General features: G+C 38.2%; 2 protein-coding genes across 2 annotated transcripts; both read left to right on the top strand.

Moving 5' to 3' along the window:
* The first annotated feature begins 6,434 nt into the window (after positions 1-6,434).
* On the top strand, positions 6,435-15,867 carry ctsc (cathepsin C). The gene is made up of 8 exons (XM_079676603.1): positions 6,435-7,062; positions 7,661-7,806; positions 9,149-9,303; positions 10,126-10,281; positions 10,995-11,113; positions 12,731-12,862; positions 13,861-14,093; positions 14,969-15,867. The coding sequence occupies exons 1-8, from the start codon at positions 6,903-6,905 to the stop codon at positions 15,233-15,235; spliced, it is 1,368 nt and encodes a 455-aa protein (XP_079532729.1). The 5' UTR covers positions 6,435-6,902; the 3' UTR covers positions 15,236-15,867.
* Positions 15,868-16,209: 342 nt separating this feature from the next.
* On the top strand, positions 16,210-24,103 carry rab38a (RAB38a, member RAS oncogene family). Its single transcript, XM_079677366.1, has 3 exons — positions 16,210-16,636; positions 20,034-20,314; positions 22,887-24,103. Exons 1-3 carry the CDS (start codon positions 16,435-16,437, stop codon positions 23,040-23,042), a joined length of 639 nt encoding a protein of 212 aa, XP_079533492.1. The 5' UTR covers positions 16,210-16,434; the 3' UTR covers positions 23,043-24,103.
* Positions 24,104-25,875: the final 1,772 nt, after the last annotated feature.

Here is a 25,875-nt window from a genome sequence, read left to right as displayed (position 1 = left end):
ACACTTTGAATACAAACCTTGTGTACCAACATGCCGAACATCCAACACCCATCTTTGACTATACTCATCAAGCTTTTGATACTGCATCAAAATCACCAGTTAATCTTCACATCATAACTAAACCAGACTTTACATAATACTGTAATATATCTACTACACAGGAATGTTGAATGATTATAGATTGCAAGTGATCCCTGCAACATTATTACAAAGATACCTATGAGTTTTGTTGTAGAATAAATGTGTTAAAAACTGACGACATTGAACATAATACAGTAATATAAACTATTGTACATGGCAAATGTATAATAAATGAATACAGAATATCTTGTTATTTAGGATTTGCACCGATTTTGACCCTAATAAACAGCAAATCACATTAAATAAAAAAACATTTGTGTAAAATAAGATCCTCAAAGTGAGCTTAGATTTAAATAAAATAAAAAATGTACAGAAGATACATACTTGCCAACCCTCCCGATTTTCGCGGGAGACTCCCGATTTCACTGCCCTCTCCCGGTTTCCTCCCGAGGTCATATTTCTCCCGCATTTCTCCCGATTTCTGACAAAATCTGATTTACTCAGGACTGTTTCCACTCGGACTTTAATATAGCTACACCATTGTTTGGTTTCCATGGTAGCGCGTCTCTTTAGTAGCGCGCGCAACTGAAAATCTGAGCCCCCTCCCGGTTTGGAAATGCTCCCGATTTCTGGGGTCTCAAGCTTTATATATATACAGTCTATGGTCTCAAGGTTGGCAAGTATGAGTAGATATCTTGCAAAAATGATACATACATGGATCCAAACCAATCCGTAAGTATCTGATCGTCATAGCAACAATCATGCACAAGTTAGAAGTTGTTGATCTAAAACAGAGCCCTTAGGGTTCAGGTCTGGAGAACAAAACGTTTTTCTAGCCTATAGTTTTCTGTCTCCATTGATTTAATTTCATCCAGTTGTTGGACAAACTCCCAGTTTCCTCGCCCACAATAGATGAGTCCTGCAGTCTGAGTGTCTGGCCTGTTGAAACCAGTCAGTGGAAACGGCGAGACAGCACCTCGAAAGCTCCTGTGATATTCACTCTCTCCTGCATCTCCTCACCAGCCACTGTGAGCGAGAGACACGCTTTGAATCAGCCCCAAAACATTCAATTTAGGTGAATACATACAGATCAGAGCCGTGAAGTCTTTCATTCTCTATCCCCATCACCTTGTCGTCTCCCCACTTCACCCTCGTTTATTTCCCTTGTATTTCTCTTTCTACACCTCTCAGTGCAGACATTGCTCTCTCCAAAATGAAATCGCCAAATTGTCGCAAATTACTCGCAATTCAAGTAAATGGAAAGGATAAAGAGGCAATGAGCAAATGGCAGAAATACAACAAAAAGAGAAACAAATAAAAGGCAGCAGGTATAAATTGGTTTGTCACTTATGGATACAATTTGGGTGGTAAAATGTTCACAAACACATTGATCAGCTCTGCTCATCACAGGTGGGTTTATTCAAGTATCATGAGTGCATCATTTATTTTTCAGTTTTCTCTTGTTATTCACTGCTTTTGTGTTTTTGTATCTCTTGAGGAGCATTTATTGACTGAAAGGTCCCCTATTATACTGTTTTTCATCAATATATTATAGGTCTCAGATATATACAAAACATGTCTCTGAAGTGTTTGGCTTGAAAGACCAAACAGATCATTGCAGCATTACCCATAATCCCCTCTGTTTCAGCCCTGTTTATCTGTTCCCTGATTCTCTGTCTTTTACTTTAGATGAAAAATAAGGAGCCACTCCCCACGCCCCTCTGGGAGATATTTGGTTACAAAGAACACTGGTTCAGTGGTTCCCAACCTAGGGGAGGGGGGGCGCCAGGCCTCAGATGATTTGAGACCAAATATCATATTTCGACTTTTTTTTTCTTTTACATTTTTTTTTTTTACATATAATTGTAAGGCAATACATGATTGTCACTAAAAGCCTTGTCTCTACATTACAATAAAATATAAAAAAATAATTGATTAATTAATTTTAATAAAAATTCAAGATAGTATTAAAGGCATAAAAAGACTGAAATGTATAATTCTTTCTTTAATAGAAATGTTTCTTCTGCCCGTAAAGTGTCCAAACCAGGCTTGTCTGGATAAGCACATTTTTAAAACATGGATTATTTGTCACAGTTGCTCCGATCAGATCGGTCTCCTCCATTTTGCAGATTATTTACGATTTTTGAATCCACATAAACACATCGGCAAAATCTGGCTTACTTTGAGGATGTGTTTTAAACAGTTTAATCCCTTTGTGAATTGTTTCCACTTGCGCCGTACTTTAATTTCTTCATGCAGCGGGAATCCAAATGAATGAATCCTGAGTCCAATAACCATCAAAGTCACTCCAATAGTGCTCCTTAATTACGCCTTCATCCTCCTTTAACAAAATACTTCACATTCATCCAGTTTGTGACAGTAGTTGGAGCATTTTGAGACTTTGAAACTTTAATTACCGCTGTTGCGCAACTTCCAACAGGAGTCATTTGGGGGGGCTCTTGGGAAAAAAGGTTGGGAACCCCTGCTCTAGGAGGTGATAAGGCGGGGGGTTACCTTAGTTGGTGATTGGCTAATAGTTACACAAGCCAAAACATCGTCATGACATCATAAAGTGGCCAAAATCTGATCGGCTCATTTTCAGACAGGTTTTTATATAAATGGATCAGGACTAAAAGTGAGCAAATCTTTTTTCCTGAAACATTCAGAATCTCTTTGGACAAAGAGGGGACACGTGTTTATGTATAAAAGACATGAAAAAGTGGATTTTGAATAATAGGTGACCTTTAATGCTCGAATGTAAATAGTTGTTTCTGCATCTCCTTTTAAGTGCTGTTGGAAAATGTGAATGTCACAGATGGCATCATTCATAAATTAAGTAAAGATGCTGAATCTCTAACTGACTAATCGATTATTGCCAAATGAAAACTGGAGATGAAATTGGGAAAAGCAATACATGAACCCATAGTATAGATAAATAATCTGCCTAAAGCAATATTTCCTATTGACTGTGGAGGAAATTCTTAAGAGTAAATGATTCATGGACAGAGTTTGTCTTTTTATATTTAATAAAGTAATAAAGAAAGTCAATATAAAAGTGAGATCGATCTCAAATTCAGGAACAGAGCAATTTCATCCTCAGAGGATAAAGAAGTTCTGCACCCCGAACACAGTTTACAGTCCCACTATATATTCATTGATGCTTTAAAATGTACCTGTGGATATTATGATGCTGTAGCACCCTGGAGAGCAAACACACCACCTTTAGTTTTCAATTCAACCTAATTTACTCACAGTTTTTAAAATGATAGGAAAATCAATGAGTGCACCTTTGGCTTCTTAAAATGGTGAGTAACACTTTTACAGCGTCACACAGCATATAGTTACTGTAATCATTGTTAATTCCCATGTAAATGACATGTGGTGGGTTTAACCGTAGTCAGGTGGGCCCTATATATAAAGTGTGTGTGGGCATGGGGTGTCATGGCAGCATGTGGTTGACAGTGAGAGTCAGACTGTGTGTGTGTGCGTGTGTGTGTGTGTGTGTGTGTGTGTGTGTGTGTGTGTGTGTGTGTGTGTGTGTGTGTGTGTGTGTGTGTGTGTGTGTGTGTGTGTGTGTGTGTGTGTGTGTGTGTGTGTGTGTGTGTGTGTGTGTGTGTGTGTGTGTGTGTGTGTGTGTGTGTGTGTGTGTGTGTGTGTGTGTGTTGGCGTATATATTTGCTGCGTGTATACACAGCATGCATGTGTGGGCATGCACATATGTGCGAAGAAGGTGAAAATAACTGGTGTGTGTAGTTGTTTGCGTATGGCTGAGGCAACTGACCGTGAAGCAGCTCCAGAGGAACTAATTTAAATGTGAAGGGTGTAGCATTAACTCCACAGGGCCTGTGTGGCCAACCCCACTTTGTGATGAAGTGGCTCCACCCACACCTCCAACTTAATGATATACTGCTCTTGCATCCTTTTTCCGGCTGATCAATGTGTGTTTCAAGGCACAGAAAAGACAATGCTGTTAATAGTGCTAACAGATGTTCTCCCCTGTCAATTAGAACAAAAACATGATTGAACAGCTACATTCTTAACATACATGACATGAGGAGTCTAATAGCTTTTAAACTGCATGTTAAGATATTAATTCAATGACAGTTTAGTCATTGATGTTAATCAGGTATTTAACAGCTTCAGATATGACCCAACCGGGCTGAACTAAGTGAACAGTTTTATTAGAAATGTCATTATTACAATTATATACATTTCAGCAAATTTCAGTAATTTATTCAGAGTTTAAATTTGAATAAATGTAATCTTAACCTCTACAAAATACAGGTTTGATCAGGCTCAAATATGCTGCAGTTTCAAGGGAGGATATTTTTAAATGTGGTAGGTAGTGAGGAACTGTGCCGAGAATACCAAGAAGGGAAACACAGACAGAGACAGTCTTCTGCTGACACACACACACACACACACACACACACACACACACACACACACACACACACACACACACACACACACACACACACACACACACACGCTCTCTCTCTCACTCTACACCTGTAAACACACACACACTGACACACAGGTAGAGCTAAAAGGATTTGTCGGTTGAGTACATCTTCAAGCAAAAATACTGAATATTTTGTAATCAAAGCATCTCAAAAATGGTTTTGCAGTCTTTTTAGATGGCATTGTTGTTGTTTTGGACTGTTTTAGGGCATTGGGCTTTTAGAAGCTGCGCAAGTCTTCTTCAATACATTTAACATGTACAAAATGTATGGACCTGAAATTGATTAATCAAGAAAACTATTGAATAGGCATGTAAACAGGTTGAGAAGCGTTGTATTGCCTAACACTTAGAGATCCTGACCTTTTGTGTATGTTTTGTGCACATGAAATCAAACCATACAAGTTGGAAGTGTGAAGAGTAAAAGCAAAATACTGAGAGGAAAGGAGAGATTAAAAAAATGCATGACAGAAGAGAATGTGATGAAAGAGAGAGGGAGCCAGAGGAAGCCATGCAAGATGGGGACAAATCTGTGGGTGCCAATATAGCAGAACTGAAATTCACTTGAGTTTTAATTTCCTGCCGGTGGAAGCCAGAACAATATCAAGATTGAAACACGAGTTTCAATGAGTCACTCTCAGCGGGAACTCAGTGGGTTCAGACTGTTAACATTCATCCTCCTTCCGTCTCCCTGGTCCTCTATTTTTGCGTCATTGCATAGGGACACAGTCACATACAACGAATAGCATACACATGTGCCCACACTCATACATACACACAGATACACTGCCACACACACATACAGAGTAATGGCACTAATGAGCCTGCATGACTAATACCACTTCAGTCCCTTCTTCAGATGAGTGCTTATTATGGTCTGTCAAGAAGATGAGTCAGTCTATGTCATGGTTACTATGGTGATCAAAGCCCCCAGCACTTGCTTTAATTGGCCGCTGGCAAAAATAAAACTTTTTAACACCTTTAACTACAGACCAATCGGGCTGCAATGACACATGCAAACATGCCTAAACACACACATTCAAACAGGCAAGTTGACAAGTGAAAAGAGAATCCCTCGACATGGATTATTAGAATACCTCAACATTATTAGCAAGAGCTAAACAGAAGAGGTGAAAAAGAAACAAATAAACAAGAGCGTATTGTCCCATTTACAGAAAATAAGGGAAAGGTCATTTTGTACAATACAGGTTTTTTGCAACAAAGTGCAGTTACGATCTAATTGTACTACTTGTAACTACTTAAAAATTGAAAATGAAGCCTAAAAAGTATTTTTTGTTGGTGAGTTTGGAGGTTGAGTTCAGAAATCTCACAGCCTGAGGAAGAAGCTGTTTTGTAGTAAGTATACGGACAACATCGGATGCTTCTTTATCTCCTTCCAGATGGCAGCAAGGTGGGCAGGCTGTTGCTGGGTTTTGTATTATCTTTTAATTTTCTTTGGAACAAAGTGTGCAAATACAAAATAAAGTTATTTTAATACATTCTACATACAAACACACCCACGTATAGCCTATATATATATATATATATATCAATATATAGACACATTCATGCACACATATGGACATACATTTGCATATTAACTCGCTTTTCATAATATACGTATACATTCAGACTTTTACTGTCTGGCCATAACATATATGTGTATCCAATATCTTACAGCATGTTTGTTTTGTTTTTTTAATCTACAGGTACTATTATTATTTATTTTTTCATCCCCCTTTTTAACTATCATCAACCATGGATGTATAATAGTTATCAACAAGAAGCAACACCTACATGGGTTTGTATTTTTTCAGATTTTTCTTTAACGCTACTGCGCATGCCCCCAGCTCACACGTCATGTGACAAGGCAAATGAAACCAAAAAGCGGCAGACAAAGAACGGTTTAGGTCGAGAGAAGTACGTGTGTTCGTTTTCTTGTTAGCTTAAGTCTCTTTAACACATACTTAAAGTGTTAAAATAACGATACACTACGTATAGTGCGCTGAGAGATAGTATATGCGTTAAACAGGTAGATTAAATAACAAAACGAAATAGATGCACTCGAGCTTATGTTTTGGAAATACGGTTAGAATAGCAGCAGGTTTTAAAGAAGGGTGATTGCTGTGTCTTGTTGTTGAGCTACAGTGAATAATCTTGACCCTAGAAGCCAAAGAGTGTATCTTTGTCTGAAAGTTACAGGTTGCATAAATAGCAGAGCAGACAGAGGACGGGTGTAACAGAGAAGTTAGCGCAGGTAAACAAACAAGGGTCAAACTTTAAGGCTTTTATCTGAGACCCAGAACTAGCTGCGTAGCTATTAGGTGTGTGTGTGCAGGTAAGCTACCTGTGTGTGAAGATGAGGTCGAGCGGTGTGCTAGTGTGTGTGCTCCTGCTTTGGGTTGAAGGCAGCTGGGGGGACACACCGGCCAACTGCACATATGAGGACCTGCTGGGGACCTGGGTGTTTCAGGTGTCCAAAGGAGGACACGACAAGAACATCAACTGCTCTGCTGCAGGTAAACACACCAACACAGTATTTAAATTATCTCATGTGACTGAGGAGTTAGACTGAGAATAGTTTAGCTATTTGGAAATCAACTGACATGTTAGGGCCTGTTGAACTTTGGGCAGACACTAAAGCAGAATGATGACTTCCTCTTTATTGAACTTTAGTCTCGTTTGAATATGCCAATTTTTTATGGCTTGCACTTTTTAAACGATTTTGTACATTTTTATTTAAAAACTTGTATTCATGTGCCCTTCTTTATAGGCTGCTAACGGTTAATACTAACACTTGTAGCTGACATTGTGTGTGTTTCTTGACCTGCCAGTAGACTACAGATGAACATTACTATTAAGTTAACTCTTTGTCTTGCTCAATATGTTTTCATACAAACAAATATAGATATACACATATTCTCTACTCTTCCTATTGTGTCTGGGACTTTCAGCTGCTTTCACTTCCACATAGTGCCAGCCAAAAACTCTTACTTGCTCAATGTATTAGCATCCATGGGATCACATATTCTTTTGTTGAGGACTGATGATTAACTTATGGTTTAATCATTTCCTGAAGTTAAACTCTACATCGTATGTTTTGGTTTTCCTTCTCAGCCACGGTTGAGAGCACGGTGACTGTGACCCTGGAGAAACCGTCAGTATCCACAGATGAGCTGGGGAACAGCGGCTTCTTCACCCTCGTCTACAACCAGGGCTTTGAAGTGGTCATCAATGGCTACAAATGGTTCGCCTTCTTCAAGGTAAAACATGCATTGACACAATTCACCTATTTTAGACAAAATGTGCGTATTATGTCATGGTTATTCTGCAAAAACGACTAATTTCCTGTTTGGTTTGAAGCTCGTGTTTCAATCTAGATATTTTCTCGCTTCCACTGGCAGGAAATTAAAACTCAAGTGACTTTCAGGAGTGTTAAATTGGCACCCACCAATTTATCCCCTGCATGGAAGGCTTTCTGTGTCTCCCTCTAACCATCACACTTTCTGTAAATCTGTTATAGCTTTTTAGTTTCTCTCCTCTCAGTTGTGTCATCCCCAGACTTCTGACTTGTGATGTTTTTTAATACAGTCTAGTAAAAATGCTTGCGACAAACAATTTCATATCCTCTTTTTGCACTTTAGCTTTGCTTGTTTTATACACTCGTCATCATCTTTCTTGTGAAAGCCCAGCTGACCACAAACTTTATGTGGTCAACATCCAACTCATCATGCCTCATCGCCTGACATTAATGGTTTAGTTTCACTGTCACTAATTTTCCTCTCTGCTTATCTGAAATGTGGTTAGGGGTTATCTTTAACATCTTTGATTCGCACTAGGCCAGGCTGAAAGGAATTAGAAATTGCACAGTTTAAAAGCAGCTCTATTTGAGGTTGATCTTTTCTCATGTGACATTTCCCATCACTCATGTGACACTGAGTTTCATTTCATTTTTATTTGCCTCGCTTATGGTACGCAAAACCCAATGTACAATAATTGCCAACAAAACATGTCTCTACAAACACACCATTGAGTGAAAAGGAGCAGGGAGAAGAAACAAATCTTATATGACCTGCCCCTTTCTAAAAAAAGAAAAAAGAATAGAAATAGATGGTCTGCCCTTCATAATAATAATAAAAGAAATTCACAGCCAAACATAACAGTATCTTAGGATATTAAGAGAAACACAAAAAATACTTATTTCCCACTTGACGGTTAACGGAAAGAAACCAAAAAACAACACAAAACAACACCAAAACGTCACATGTATAAGGAAAAGGAAAAGTGCAACACCCTCATCTGAGTCCTACTGGAGTTGAAGGAAGTGTCATATAGCCTGTCTGTTTCTAACCCGTGATTGGATGAAAGCTGTTCATATTTATTCAACTTCCCTATTTTTCTAGACTTGACTAGGCTAAAAGTAGCAAGTTGTGAGGATTAGGGAGGTTTTTGTTGATTAAGGCTTTGGATGGAACATAATAATGAAATATATGTTTTGAAAATATATTACTTTAGGAAATAATCTAATCATTCAGGTTTTGTATTTACATACAATTGCATATTGGACACCAAACGACTAATCTGATTGTCTCACTTCACTTGCAGTACACTGAAGACGGGCCTAAGGTGACCAGCTACTGTGACCAGACCATGCCGGGGTGGGTCCATGATGTCCTGGGACACAACTGGGCCTGTTTCGTGGGGAAGAAAGTGAAATCAGTACCACCCCAAATAGATTACAAACCACTCTTCAGCAGCAGGTACGTACGTTATAATAGCTAGGTAGTAGGTACACAAGCTAACGTAACTTACGCAAACTAGAGAGCAAAACATCGGAATATTATTGTATAGAGTCTCTAAACACATGCAATGCTGAGGATCTCTGCTTTCAGTGAACTCTGCAGGTTTGACCTTTCTGCTTTATTTATACATTTCTAGTCCCTTCTGTGATGTGAACCCTCACCCTCAGTAGACCATTCATAAGGGCCTGGAATCTAAATTCATATCTGATATTAAAGCATGACCGTTCCTTACTTTTCCTCACATGGAGGAGGCTTACAATAGCTACTGAAATATTTATACTTTGCAATTATAATTTGTAAATAACACAATCTGCAGGTATCCAGCATGCAAGTTGTCTTTTGGCTGGCGTGGATATTTTCTGCACATGATTCTGTAGTTGAGGGTGTGAACTCTGTAGGTCTGCCTTGTCAGATAGTGATCTGGATGAAAAATACACTTATGGTGTTGGGAGTTTTCCTACCATCAAATTTGAATGATGTCCTTAGCACTCCAGGGAACAATTTAGCTGTAAACCTCTTTTATGAAGTTGTATCAAAAACTGGACAATGTCTTAGCAAGTCTTTATTCCAAGTTAAACTGTAATAGCAGATGTTTATAGTTTCTTATTGCAGTGCTTCTGTACTATTTTATTGCACAGTAGTCAGATGTCTGCATATTGTCAAAGCTGTACATGTTAACTATCTAACATTGGTAAGGTCATTTGAGCTTTTATCCCAGCTTTTTTGCTTTTGTTTGTGTGACACACAATACCTTTATATGTGACTGTGTTCAACCTCCAGGCTGCTCGAGAAGCCGTACAAACACAACCTGGACTTTGTTGATTTAATCAACTCTGTCCAGAAGTCCTGGAAGGCTGCGGCCTACCCCGAGCACGAGCTGTTCACTCTGAGGGAGCTGCAGTACCGCGCAGGAGGGCCCGCCTCCCGCATCCCTCAGTGAGTGTTCACCTGCATCTCCCATAGTATTTCACAATGGGAAAAACACATGAATGCACATTAATAAGTAATATTTGTCTCCTATGTCATAACTATTGTGCTCAATTACTATTTAAACTACTCAATTATTACATTTAAAATTAGCCCTGCTTAGCTTGTTGCATTCATTTAGTAAGGAGGTGTGAGGAAGTGCTTTTATACACACTACCAGTACACCATCAACTGAACAGATGACGGATATTGGCAGATGGTTGCAAATGTGGAAGGGATTTTATTGCATTGTCAATTTCTAATGTGATTCAGCTGCACTATTTCTTAAAGCACTTTGAATTACCTTGTGTTGAAAGGTGCTATATAAATAAACTTGTTTTGCGTTGCCTATTCTAATATCCAAAACGTTTATGTTGGCCTTTTCTTTTCATTCTAATGGAATGCGTTATAAGGGCTCCAAAGTCCATTGGATATCTTTTAGAGACCTAATCCTTCAGAACAAACACATTCTCACAATGGTAGTAAGAACAGTACAATGGACTTCTGCTTGAATTGAACCCATCTGGTAAAACATTCCAATATTACTTGGTTTAACAGATCCACCTTTAAGTTGTCATGCCTTCATTTCTATAGTATGAGGCGTTCTGTTTAAAACAGTTTTTCCATGCAAAATGTCTTAACATCATTTGTATTTAATTCTGATTCTTACTTTTTCTCTTTAGGCGTGTTCGGCCTATGCCAGTCAAAGCTGGTTTGGCCAAGATGGCGGCTGCTCTACCTGAGCGCTGGGATTGGAGGAACGTTGATGGCGTTAACTTTGTCAGTCCTGTGCGAAATCAAGGTGAAACTCAATTGCTGTCCCTCATATCCTCCTGGAACTGAGGAAAAAAAGTGTATTCCAATTATTATTTTTTTTCTCCTACCTGTTTATGGTTAAAAAAACATCTTGCAATTTAGAATTTTTAAATGTAATGTAATTTTAAATGTTACAGTATGTCCACTGTAGAGGACGTCAGGACCATTTTAGTGTGAAAAGACAGCCTTAATTAACAGATAACCGATGTAACGTAGTATGCTTTATATAGTGATATTAATACAAGAATACATTAACCTTTTACTTAGAAGCTTTTTTACTGTTAACTGCTAACATGCAAAATCGGTTAATTCCAGACATATGGAGGGATACCTGTGCACACCTGGTAGACATTTAAACAATATGAATGAGAAGAATTGCAGGAGGCAGACAAAGCTTTACTTTTACACTTGAGAAGAAGTCCAAAGGGCAGACTGAACAGCAGCTCTCCAGATCGTCTGCTCTCCTCCTGGCAGGCCTGGGCGTACTTCCTGCTCTCCTCTTGTGTTTCTGCACAGCCTGGTGTGTGAGGGAGAGATTATGTGAGCTGAGAGTCTGGAGGGCCTCTGCAGGGCTGGGTTTAAGGATCTAGAGAACGCTGGAGAGTTCCAATAGAAGCCCTCTAAGTCACTGTGCAGAGATTATTTTCCTCCCTTCAATGTTTCAAGGCAGCTGGATTTTATAGGTTGCACTTCAAACAAAATGGTTTTTTCACATCACATGCAGCCCCACGGTGACTTTAAAGCAAGATGGAGGTGTAACTAGCCTTTTAGGGAATTAAAGCTTCATCTTGCATCCTGTGGGTCATGACAAACCTTTTATCTCTAATTGAGAAACTAATGAAATCATATATTAGGACACCAAAGTGTTCCCACAAGCACCAATCTTTAATTTAAATCAAAAGTTGAAACACCTATTAGTCTTAGGAGATGTAAGTATTGTCCCAAATGAAAAACTGTTCTCACTTTCACTCTTGACTTGAATCATTACTACAATTAAACCACTTTGCAAATCCCCACAGCCTCTGTTCTCTGACCTAATTTGTTCCAGATGAGGATTTTAATAAGAATATGGTGTCTCTCACTATCGATGGTGCTTCTGTCTGTGCATCCATTCATTAGTATGCATTGCAACCAATGCAAATGAGCATGCTGGGGCAGAAACATCACAGAAAGTTTAATTCTGACTGATGAAATGTGTTCTTGGACAAATGTTCTACTGCAATGCATGGTTAACAATTTATTAGGGTTTATATTTCAGTGGTGTTGTAGAAGGTTGCATGTACTTTACGCCCTTTACCATATGTTATGATATGTTGACATTAAGGTAATGTTTTTTTTGGTATTGTGTTCGTTCAAAAGGTGCTTCCAATTTTGTCCACTTTATTTACATGTATAACAAAGTAATAACAGACAAACTCTTTGTTTACATACATAAAGATATACTATTTAACGCACCTCTTCTCTTTCTAGTACAACATCAGTTGTCTACAGTCAAGAAAAATCTCTTCATCTTAAGCTTCTCAAAGTTGATTTATTGCAGTGCTGTTGTATAGCACAGCGGTGAGATTTGCCTCCTGTGTAAATATTTGATGTTCTGTTTCAGCTTCGTGTGGAAGCTGCTACTCCTTTGCCACCATGGGAATGCTGGAAGCTCGAATTCGAATCCTCACCAACAACACCGACACCCCCATCCTCAGCCCCCAGCAAGTGGTCTCCTGTTCCGAATATTCTCAAGGTAAACTTAAACTCAATCTTAAATCTTCTTTCCTTAACAATTTGGTTAACACTAAAATTGCAGATGTGAATTTGGCAGTAATTAGAAAATGTACCTAGCTAAGTATTTGTATTGTGAAAGGGGCTGATGATGAAAGAGTGTGCAAATGCTGGATGTAGAAACTCTGGGACACCTTCCTCCCTAATCAGAACAAGTAGCGTTTTTAAGTGGGTTTTTTTATGGCAATGTATAAAGCATGTTATAATTTTCCTGATTAATATATTTTCATTAATTATTTTGTAGAGTTGTGGAAATGCTCTCATTTATTATTTCCATCTTGGACCACAGAAGTGTTTCCAGCCAATTAAAAAATCAAGAAACCTCAAACAATTCTTGAGAAAATTCAAAATGTCAGATCTAGTCAAAAGTAGGGCTGCTCGATTATGGCAAAAATCATAATCTCAATTATTTGGGTCAATAATTGATATCACGATTATTAAAAACGATTATCCATTTACTTTGAAAACATCAATTTATTGAAAGAAAAAGGTGTAGTATGTTTTTAACAGTTGATTACCCTGAGCCTTAAGTATAATTCAATTGAAAAACCAATAAAAAAAATAATATATATATTTTTTAAATAAATAATAATAAAAAATAAATAATCGTTTTATTTTGATTATGTTGTTTTCATAATCGTTGCAAGCCAAAATCGTAATTGCGATTTAAAAAACGATTAATTGAGCAGCCCTAGTCAAAAGTCAAAGTCAACTTTATTGTCAAATGTGTACAGACAGAGAGATCGAAATACCGTTTCCCACAATCCCGAATACAAATAAAATAAATATATAAGAATATGTATACAAATATGTATATCCTATATATACACAATCTATACACATTTATACGTATGCTCACATTAACACATAAATAAACGCACAACAATCTATTTATACAAAATAACAGTCACTTCAATATCTTTGGTACAAACTTTGTTATTTATCTCTCCTTTTTATAAGGTTGCGATGGTGGATTTCCATACCTGATTGGGAAGTACGTGCAAGACTTCGGTCTGGTGGATGAGTCGTGCTATCCATACATTGGAAAGGACTCTCCCTGCGGTCTCCCTCAGAACTGTGGTCGCATCTACACCGCCGAATACAGCTATGTTGGCGGGTTCTATGGCGGCTGCAGTGAGATGGCTATGATGTTGGAACTGGTCAAGAATGGACCAATGGGAGTGGCCTTTGAGGTAAACACCTGGTTTCTTTAATGCTATTTCTAAACAAACAGTTTGTGTTCACTAAACAATTGGGGTTTTACTTTGTGAATACATGTTAGTTTAATTCAGGTTTTCAGCTATTTCTGTTTAAGCCTGTTATAATTGAGCTGTTGCTGTGGCACTTTAAATACTTTGCACAAATTGAGATATTTTTTTCCGAAAGCCTTTAAAGATATAATGAATACAATAAATCTAAGAATAAGAAAATATTCAGGCTTTTCAAAGGCTCTCTCACATTCATAGTCTTTTTGTATTATTGTCAAAAGGCCTATTATTTTTCTTGCCTTCAACTGTGTGCATAATAAAACAGTTGGCACAGTTGGTACATTTTACCCACTGTGGGCCTTATGATTATTGTTTTTGATTCTACATTATTCATGGAGGTGGTCTTTTCATCTGGGAAGTTGGCCTGTCTTGGCTATAAAACACTAATGGAAACCCTGCAATATATCATTTGACTTCTTATGTTTTGTATTGCAAAACTTTTTAACGTTGCACTGTGCTTTTTTTTGCTTGAGTAGTATGTCACTCTGATTTAACGCTCCATACATAGTGTAATATCAACAACTCTCAATGTAAGCTATCTGCAAATTCTCTGGAAGTAAAGGTTTAATTTGTCCCATTAACCCCAGTGCACAGCTAAGCTAGGAAAATGCTAGCAAGTGTAAACCGTTAGTTTATTCATTTTAATTTATAAAATGAAGGTAAATGTAACTTCTTTTTTTTTATGAAATGCCTTTTGTAATTTTGTCTTTACAACTCATTAGCCCTCCCTTTTATAAGCTATAGCTTGAGTGTGATATGCCCTTAAAAAATAAATGTAAATCGTCCGTATCCTTCCACAGGTCTATCCCGACTTCATGCACTATAAGGAGGGCATCTACCACCACACAGGTCTCAGAGACGCCTTCAATCCCTTCGAGCTGACCAACCATGCCGTGCTGTTGGTGGGCTACGGCCGCTGCCACATGACCGGTCAGAAGTACTGGATTGTCAAAAACAGCTGGAGCACCAACTGGGGCGAGGACGGCTACTTCAGGATCCGCAGAGGCAGCGACGAGTGTTCCGTCGAGAGCATCGCCGTGGCAGCAAACCCCATCCCCAAACTGTAGACGCTCAGAGAGGTTTAACAATCAGTCATTCATAAAAATGTTATACTAGGAATTAGTTAAAAGCATAAAAAGGGACACAAAACGTATCTTTTATGGTTGATTTAGTATTATAACATATCATTCATTTGAATTGGAGTGAAACTGCTATTGTGCTCTTTTGAAGCCATGAATTTAGCACGCCTGCCTACAAAGGTTTTTAACATCCGTTTTATTTTTTCCAATTTCAGCAATCACCTATGGATGATTTGAATTCAAGCTTTAACTGCCAACACAAACTTGGAAACAAAATGCATCGGGTCTTACTTGAATGCTGAATGGTACTAAAATCTAAAAGTTTTGATGCACAATGTTACTGCAGATGTGAAGGGATTTCAATTGAAAGGGAACTGAGGAGTGTTTGTGTTTTTATTGTCAGGTGCAGGACTTTGATTCTTTTTCTCAGGGAAGCAACGGTGCAGAATTGCAACCTCTTTTGTCCTTGCACCAAATTGAAAATGTTACTGCCATGTTTCTCTGTGGAGCATTTTAACTGGAATTATTGATCAATCAGAATAAGGGATTAAATGACTGTATTCTGATTTGCACTGATGTTTTACATTTTGATGGAATAAAAGCATTTATAAATGTTATAATGAATGTTGTCAATGTGTATGGAAAAAAGACATGAACAGAATTTAAAAGAGAACTAAAAAGTTGAAATGGCCCAATAAACAGCAACATATTGCTCATTAATTAATCAGTAACACAATCCAAAAGTTACATAATACTGCCTATGTATTGTTGGGAACCTTGCATGCAAACAGCTGACCAAATTTCTATGTTTACTCCACTATATCGTTAAATGAAGGTTTTTTACAAATGAAGCATTCTGAAGATGTAAATAACTTTCGATGTGAGTTTTAAAGTTATTACTTCAGCATTTAATATTTTGAGTGCTTATCCTCTCAGGCTTGGAAGTTTTAAATACTCCCTGGCACTCGGAGGCAGCGTTTACAGTCCCATGGTCCTGACGGCTCCGCTCCACTTCCGTCTGTGGGCCAGGGCGTACCTCCCTCATTCCTCCCCCTTCCTACTTATTCGCCTCTCAACTCATTCCCAACTCTCCTCAGTTCCCTGCTGTCCTGTGCTTCTCCCCTTTCATCCCCCGGCTCTCTCCATTCCGGTGGATTCATGCTCAGCTCTCGCCCTCCTCGGTCGCCATGCAGAACAACCACACCAAGGAGCATCTCTTTAAGATTCTTGTTATAGGGGACCTCGGGGTTGGAAAGACCAGCATCATCAAGCGGTATGTGCATCAAAACTTCAGCCCCAACTACCGAGCCACCATCGGGGTGGACTTCGCCCTCAAAGTCCTCAACTGGGACCAGGAGACGGTGCGCCTGCAGCTGTGGGACATCGCAGGTACAGAACCACTTTTGCGCACGACTCATACCAAAAAGCAGTTTCAGAAAGGGCAAACACATACGAGATGTTATGAAACATATTAGTTTTAAATTACTTTGTGAATAATAGTTTTTTTGTACGCCACAGGAAAATTAGCTGATTAAATGATGTATGTATTTCGAAAAAATATATGGAAATGTTTGGAGATTTATAAATGTGTAGAACATGACATATTCACTTTTTCTTCAGTTTAAGCTGTGATAGACTTTGTTTGACACTTAAATAAAATGTAATTTATCATTATATATCATCATATATATTTAAAGGCTTTAGGCTCTTATATCTCTTGAGGAGATTATGTTTACAGTGATGCCTTTTTTATTTTTTGATCGTCACATGATAAAATTAATCTGCTTCAAAATTCCACTGTGTAGTAGTTATGAGAATCAAATGTTCCATTCATGTCATTTTAATTCAAGAAAAATAACTATCCAAATAACAGATTAAATATTTATGATAGGTCGGCTGCTCAAATAAAAAAATAATAACGTATTTTAGGAAAGGCAACACGTGGTGTAAGTCTCGTAAAAGAGTCCTGAGAGGAAATGTCATGTGGTGTACTGACATTCAAATAATTGTGTATTTTAGATAAACATCTAGTTTGAGCCCTTTGATGAAAAGACATAAACTGATCATGAGACAATGTCGTCAGAGTTGTTATTTAACCATTTTGGCAGGGGGATGATATTAAGGTTTATCTAGGGTAAACATTTTTCATGTCTACCATTTAACCTCTGACATTACTCACTTCAAATCACTTAGCAACGCATTTCTGTAATTACACAATTGTCTTTATTTAGAATCACAATAAACACACACACACAAATGCTGAACATCTCTCTTAGACCAAAGTGCAAAGCTCGCATATGTACCATGATTATTATAATATATTTGTCAAAATTAAATCAAACCCATTTGTGTAACCTTTAAACAAGTAAATATGTTTCAATCTGTGGGATAGTTTGGCGGGAGCTTCCAAGTTTTCATTGTATTTAAAAAGACTAAGATTGAATTCATGTAACTGATGAATATAAATGCATTTCAGATAACATTTACTAATTGTCTTTCCCCAATTGGCCACTCACCTCTTCTCTGCAATCAGCTAAACAGCATGCCATTCCCCCCTATAGGATGCTATGTATTCTGTCCTTCTCTATTATGTTGTATGCATCCAGATATGACTGCACACAACTGGAAAGTGGATAATTCATTTTCATAAAGAATAGAGAATGTATTTTGTGAAAATGACAAATGTTAACGTAGTTAAGTTTTCATTGCCTGGGGTGAACATACATTTAGGGCTTTTGAGTGGGATGCTGTGGGTTAGACACCCGAAGGCTACAGCAGTCTCATCTCACATGAGTGTCGGCTGAGGTTCCGAAGAATGGTCTGACCTGCTGCTCTCTCCCCTCCTGTGCGCCCTCTCCAGTAAGCGCAAGCAGTCATGTGTCTCAAACTCATGTGAGGCAGATTTGAGGCCCAAGCTCTTGTATAAAGAAAGCTTTTATTGTGAACTAAGGATTAGTGTCTCCCTCAGAGAAAACGGCTATAGGTCTGTAGTGTCCGTACATGTTCCCTACACTCATCCTAAAGCTATGGAAGCCTTGAGGTGGGGTAGTATGTCTACATAGTATGTTCATTAAGATTGTCAAATTAGTTTTCTAGTTAGTTTGGATCTTAGAAGGTATATATTTTAAGATTTTGTCACAAATAAACACACTGATTTCAAGCAAATGAAGGAAATGTCCTAAAATAAATATGTTTCCATTCAGCATTTTACTTTGTCCATCACTGCTTAGTTTGTTTGGGGCATTATGATAGTCTTAAGGTTTCTCATGCCACAGAAGTAATAAATCACCTGCGGCTTCTGTGCATTTCCCAAGACAAATAATAACTTCAGCCGGTCTATTTTTGACTCCCATTTTTCTCTGTCCAGGTCTGTCAGGGTGACGTGGATATCTGCAGGGGCATAGAGCATGATGGTGGGACTCTGGATGGTTTAGGGCACGTTAGAGGGGCTTTACACTGTTCAGCCTTTTGAAATCACAAAGACACAGTAAACATGTTGAGCTGTGGATGTTTCCAGAATTGACCAAAGATCTTTCACATGTTATCTGCTCTACTTCATCTCCACATGTAATATCTAATAACGAAGCCTCTGCCACTCCGTAACTTTAAAGGACCAGAAACATCATTTTTAATCAGCTTTTTATATGGTTAAATGGTTTTGGTAATTCCACATGAGAGATACCTCTATTTATGTTTCGGTCAGTATTCTTTTAACCAGTTTGAGGGTGAAAATAAGCAACGTCTTGCACCAGTTAGAATCTAATCACATAAAAACGTATTATCTAATCAAATTACACCCATGCAATCCTGATAAAGTAAATTATCTAACTGTTAAACTATATTTGATGATACATAAGGTTTTCTTTAGCTACAATGTTGACTTAACCAGTTTCATATTCAGTCATTCTTATTAACATTTAAAGAGAAATAGTTTGAAACAATTGTCTTTTTTCAGGTTAGGTTTTATTAGGTCAAGAAACAATAGTGAGTTTGATTCAGTTAACAACAAAATACACAATTATAATTCTTCACCTTATACAGCCGTACTATACTATGCTACTTATTGTTATACTAGATTCTGCCTTTCTGATATGTACTTAATGGCTACACACAACCTCCTGGCAGCTGACCCTGTTAACTGGTCCATCGGTGTCAGGTGAATAGCAAATGTTTCTACAAAGCAGCTTGTAAATAAATATCAACTTCTCTTCTTTTTGCCATGATGCAAACTGTTTTTAGAAGGATCAGTTAGGGTTTGTGGTTTAGTCCTCACTATACAAATGTCTTGCCCACAAGCTGAACTGTGAGGCTGGTACTGATGGTGCTCTAGCAGACGTTATGGATGGGAAAAATCACTGCGGATACAGCATTCCTACAGAGCTTATCAAATTAATTTTACCCTCAGGAATTTGTACAGTTCACAGTCAGGAGAACACGGACACGCTCACACCAAAGACTCCTCTCTCCTCATACCAGCCTGCCTCTATCCGTGTCTGCATCTTATCTCTCTCTTTATGCAGCCCTTCTAACAGTATAAGCAAGCTATTTTGTGTGCATATCCATGTTTGAGAGAGTGGGTGAGGTATGTCGGGAATTCTTGCATGGTAGCACATGATTCATGGCTCTGTGTCTGTTTGCTGCTGAGGTGTCACAGCAGCTTTTTGGGCGCCAAAATGTAGCTCACTGTGCAAGACAGTATCACGTTTTATCCCCTTGACTCTGATAATATTATAATACTTTTTTCTCTGTGTATACATCTTTGCCCTTGTCTGTGTGTGTCTTCTAGGTCAGGAGAGGTTTGGCAATATGACCCGTGTGTACTACCGCGAGGCCATGGGCGCCTTTATTGTGTTTGACGTCACAAGGCCCGCTTCCTTTGAGGCCATCACCAAATGGAAGGAGGACTTGGATTCAAAACTGTCCCTTGCCAATGGGAAACATGTAGCCACTGTGCTTTTGGCCAACAAATGTGACCAGGGTGGGGACGTACTGACCAATAATGGAATAAAGATGGAGCAGTTCTGCCAGGAGAATGGCTTTGTGGGATGGTACGAGACGTCCGCTAAGGTGAGAACACATTTATGAACACAAAGCCATCAGAGACTGCACTGACCTCATCACCTTCAAAAAACTCACAAAAACTCAGCTCTCCAATCTGGCTTTTAATGTGTGATTGTTTTTGTATTATTTGACTTTAACTTTAACTATATATTTATGTATTGTTCCTTTCTTTTCTTTTCTTTTCACTATATCTATAAAGCGTCTTTGAGCACCTGTAAAAGCGCGAACAAAATAAATCTATTATTATTATTAAAGCAAGGAGCTGTGGATAGCCTTCAACAGTGTGTCCTTTTTTCAAATATCCTTGAGAAGCATCTGACTCCCTGATGGTTTGATGGTGAAAAAATCCTTTAAAAGCGAGTTTAACATTCTCTCAGTCTACTCAATACTTGTTTCAGTCAATGAGCAGAGCCGTGTCTCACAGGAGATATTCCCCCTATGTTAGTTCAGCTCAGCTGCACTTGCATCAGTTTCTCTATCATCCAGACACAATGTTTAATAATGTTTAGGGAATATTTCAGCCCACTGATTTCCACCGACCGACACAGATTGAATGAATAGTTTGAAAACTTTCGAAAAAATGCTTATTCACCTTCTTTACATCTCTGCCCAGAGTTACAGAAGATTGATAACACCGTTGTTTTTTTAAAAGGCATGAGCCAGGAGGTGTTCAGGTTAGCTTAGTTTAGCATACAGACTGGAAATAGCTATCCTTGCATTATTCAAAGGTAAACAAACACCACTTGATTACTTATGACAATACCTTGACTTGTTTTTAGGACATAATAAAGAAATAGATTTTAGTAAAATGGTTGCCATCTATTTTAATTTTGCCAGTCTAAAACCCATGTGACCTGTACAGTTTGACATGGAAACAAAGTATTTCCATGATAAAACGATAAACAGAACAAATGATTAAATAGGAAAAACAAATATGAAACTTTGAAACTTCATAAAGGACAGTCAAATGTAAGACTCACTGAGGCAGACAGTTATCAGGATCCACCCACCTACACACTTACTCACGGTGACTAACACCAGACATGATAGCTGCTAATGTGGAGCTAGAATCTCACATCTGGACGTTAAGGGAGGGAAATAGACTGAGACGTGCACACACGCACATGCACACTCACTCACTCACACACACACACACACACACACACACACACACACACACACACACACACACACACACACACACACACACACACACACACACACACACACACACACACACTCATCGTTATACCGATAAACTACAACATTCAGTTAAATGAAGCCGTTGAAATTCAGGCAGTCAACCAATGAAGGAATTGAGTGGGTTGGTTTTGAAGCACCACCACCACCACCCCTGTTAAGTGAAATTTGATTTAAATGGTTGCACAGTGTGAGTTAGAACTTCTACTAGTGGCACCCACTACTCTGTGAACACTGTGGAGTCTGAAGCTCATAAAGCTCTTCAAAAGTGATGTGCATCTGGATGCTTTAAGCGTCATTTGCACACAAACATGTACACATTATGAGCCCACTGCAGAATAACATAAACAAATAATTATTTCAAACTTTAATCCTAAACAACAAAGAAGTGAAGTTGTGAGAGAGGGTATTAATGTGTTTTTATGGCGTTTTATCTCAATTTGAGAGATTCTTTTGTTCCAGTTCTAACACTAAGTATGATAGATCACGACACAGAGGAGTTGTGCGTGAGAGAAGTACAGGAGGCTGCACACAGCAGCATGTCACATCCTACTGAGAACACTGCTAGATCTGATATATATTCAGCTTTTGTGCTGCTACAGCATCACATATTAAGAAAGTGTGTGCATACGTGTGTCTCTCATTAATACTCACTTCTAGTCCTCTCCTCTTGTGAACCTTAGTTTGACATTTCTCTAGTTTACTTCAGCTTCAGTCCAAGTCCTACAGGGCTGCAAAAACACTGTGTAGAGTGATCATTTACAACATAAAAATGTAGAATAATATGAGCAGCACTTTTGGATTTTTTTGTATACACTTCTGTTGTTGTTTATATTGTTTGTTTAAAACATTTGATCAACGATACATGTTGACTCCACTTTCCTCGCTCCTGTTAACAATAAACCAAAGCTATTCGCTAAAAACACTTTTCAAGACTGTTCAATTCCTAGTGTTTGATTTTCGTGTGATATGCACTTTTTAATTATAACATTTAGTTTTTCATATTATTAATTTTACATATCATTCACACATCACTTGTTCACTCAAACTCATCTCACAGTTTGAAGTATTATGGTTATTTTCACTGCTTTAACTGCAGAGACCACTGTCAGCAGCTGCGAGGACATTTATTAATACTCTCTTTCCAGTTTTGGTTCACGTCATGGCTGCTGGCCAGTGCCTCATCCATCAAATCAGTTTAGTCACGGCCCATTTGATTTACTCACCTGCTCTTGCCGATTCTTGTTTAATGCTAAAAAAAAATTATATTTATAGTTTAGGCTCATAAAATGTTACCATTAATCACAATTGTTCACCACTTGTTCATACTACCATTTCTCTTTCTATTTGTTCCTTCTACTTTGCCCTCTCTTTTCAGGAAAACATCAACATCGATGAAGCGGCTAACTGCCTGGTGAAACACATCATTGCCAGTGAGAACGACATGCTCCAAGCTGAAGTGCCCGACACCATCACCCCGCAGCTGGAGAATGACAAAGGCAGGACATGCTCCTCCTGCTTCAGATCCCAGTGACAGCCCCCGACGTCCTTTTGTATCTTATCACACAAAAAAAGTTTACCTTTTCTGTAAGCAGGAAAACTTCTTTGGCAGATTTTTTTTTTTTAAGCATGTGTGCCAACCTCATTCCTGTATGATAGTGTCAGTGTGGAGGGGGAGAGACAGGCAGCTGGCTCAAGACATGGAGACAGAAAGAGAGCTGGATGCAGCTGTATGCGCTTGTCAAAGACAAGGTTACCCTCTGGGCGACTTCAAGCCTTGACACTGGCACTTTGGTTACCATGGAGACACCGTTAATGAACCCATGCACAGAGAGATCGCAAGCAAATCACAGAGTATCAGTATGTGTATCTGTACTGAGGTCTGGAGAGATAATCTCTATTTACTCTTTTTTTCTGTGTCTGAGTTTTCCGTGCTTCTTTCTCCCTTCACATCCCTCCCTCACAGCATTTCTTTTTAGTTTTTCAGATGTCATTCTGTACTAATAAGCAGGCAAAAAGCAACACAAATATAGTTTTCCTCCTGACATACAAAGCAACTCAATTTGCATCCTGATAACACTACAATTTCATCACTAGCCATGGTTTGATTAGATCTGGTTCTGTTTTGTTTTTGTCATTTTATAGCACTGTCTTTTCCTGTCTTCCCTCATGCACATTTTCCAGCTTTAATGTATAACAAATGATATTAATGTACTAAAAGTGCCTTTTTCGAATACAAACCATCTTATTTAATTTCCTAAAAAGATATATTATCCACTGCATATTTTATTTATAAATGCACTTCAACTACCTTGCTTTTCAACACTGAGGTAGAACTGCACTCATGTATATTGAAAAATATCAAAAAGTACATTGTGTGTGTGAAAAAATGACATGTTAAAGCAAATATTCATTATGTTCTTTCCCTATTAATTCTATGGTTTCATATTCAATTTATAATATTTGTAATTATGGGATTCATGCGTATGTATGCAAACATGTACATATTATATACAGTATAATGAAACTGATTATAAAACCAAAGATGTATCCAGTTTTCAACATGTTCATATGAATAAACCATAGCTTTACTGACCAATGTCTGGATGTGACTGTGTGTTACAATGTGTGCACACACAGGTGTTTTCAATCACTGAGGCTGATTGGAGCAACAAAGGTTAAGGTGTTAATAGTCCCGCCCCTAACAGGTGCAACAAATTAAGAGGTGCATTAGAGAGCTGTTTGTCAAGATCAGTTTGTGAATGCCCAGAAACACCTGGGTAAGTGGACAAAAGTTAAGCATCATTGTTACTCTGGTACAATTGTAAAAACTTACTCTTTTAAAATACTCTTTGTTTGTGTTTAAAAGTTGATTTTCTGTTCATCTTTTAACATTGATAATTAAAGGTTTTATCCACGAATCAGATTTTCCCATACATAGTAGATTCAAATATTTGTTAAAAGTTGTTCAACATAAATTAAGATGTCGCTCCAGTGGAGAAAATCTGATTTAAAGCGGTCTCTGGTGCAAATAATATCAATTTAAGGCTTCTATAGGTCTGTGTTATTTTGGGTTGTGACTATCACGCTTGATTGAAATTCCCCTGTTGTTTTCATGGCTAATTTACTAGACATGTTCCAGTTATTTCAAAGAAGAGAGATGCTACAAGGGAAGAATAGATAGTTTTAGTCTTGTTATAAACCACATTTCTGTCAAATGGAAACGTTTTGCCACCAGCGGCTTTACAATGAATCAGGTCATAGTTCTATTTACATATGTTAACGAATGCACCATTCTCCGAATCATTCACCAATACGATCAGTTAGCGTACAACGTGATTAAAGCTACATCATTTATCTGGCTTACATTATAAATAAACAGTTATATGTTTTGAATCTGCGAACTAAAAATCAGGCTGCAACATTATTATAAATCCACAGATGTAATCAGAGCATAACAAATTCAAATTGATGCAATTTTAACTTCTGGCACTGAACCACAGAATGTATTTCCAATGATGTGTCTCTCTTTTAATTAATGTCAGGCTTGTGGACAAACATTTATTCTTTCCTTATAGAAGGGGATTATGTTTTTCTCATAGTATTAGTAACCGGTCCCTCCCGTCAATATGCTGAAAATCCGATTTCACTGAGGAATAGTTCATATTCCAGTACAAGAGTTCTTGTTTGCGTATTTATTTTCCTGATGACCTGACTTTCACCTGCCATCTGACTGAAGCCGACCTGCAGTAAACCGTCTTTACTTTCTCGACCTCTAAGGTGTCTGAAAACACATATCTTGAATTTCTTGAGATTGGCAACCATTTCTTTGGGATCAAAAACAGCTTCTAGTATGTAAACCTAGGGTTGACTACACAGCCAAACTATTTTTTATAATGATCTAGTTTCAGATACTACTACTGGCAATAACCAAAAGAAAACCCAAGAAAAGGGCCATTTACTTTCCATTTCTTTCTTATGTAGGCTTTTAAAATCCACCAGATCCAATTTTAGGTAAGGTGTTGCTTGATTTTAACATACTGTACCAAAGCGTTAATGTCCTGTAACCCACCCTATTGCAGCCTTTTCCTCCACTAGACCCTTCCTTTCTGTCTGCCTCAGCCTGACACTCATTATAGCTTCCTGAAGATAACATGTTGTGCCTCGTTTAACTTTTCATCCAGGCGAGACGCAGACACAATCTATTGTTTATCAGAGGCTCCATCGGATATTGGTTCAGAGGTGAGGGCATGGGCTGGAGAAAGACAGTGGCGCTCTCTAATTTGTAATAATTAGATTCGATTTTTTTCAGCATTGATGTAGCAATTTGTGAGAGAAAACACAGGGCAGAGGGAGCAGGGAGAGAA

Source organism: Notothenia rossii, assembly GCF_949606895.1.
Source record: "Notothenia rossii genome assembly, chromosome: 4".
Taxonomy (NCBI): domain Eukaryota; kingdom Metazoa; phylum Chordata; class Actinopteri; order Perciformes; family Nototheniidae; genus Notothenia; species Notothenia rossii.
The sequence above is the reverse complement of the archived record's forward strand: the minus strand, read 5'-3'. Positions and strand labels throughout refer to the sequence as shown.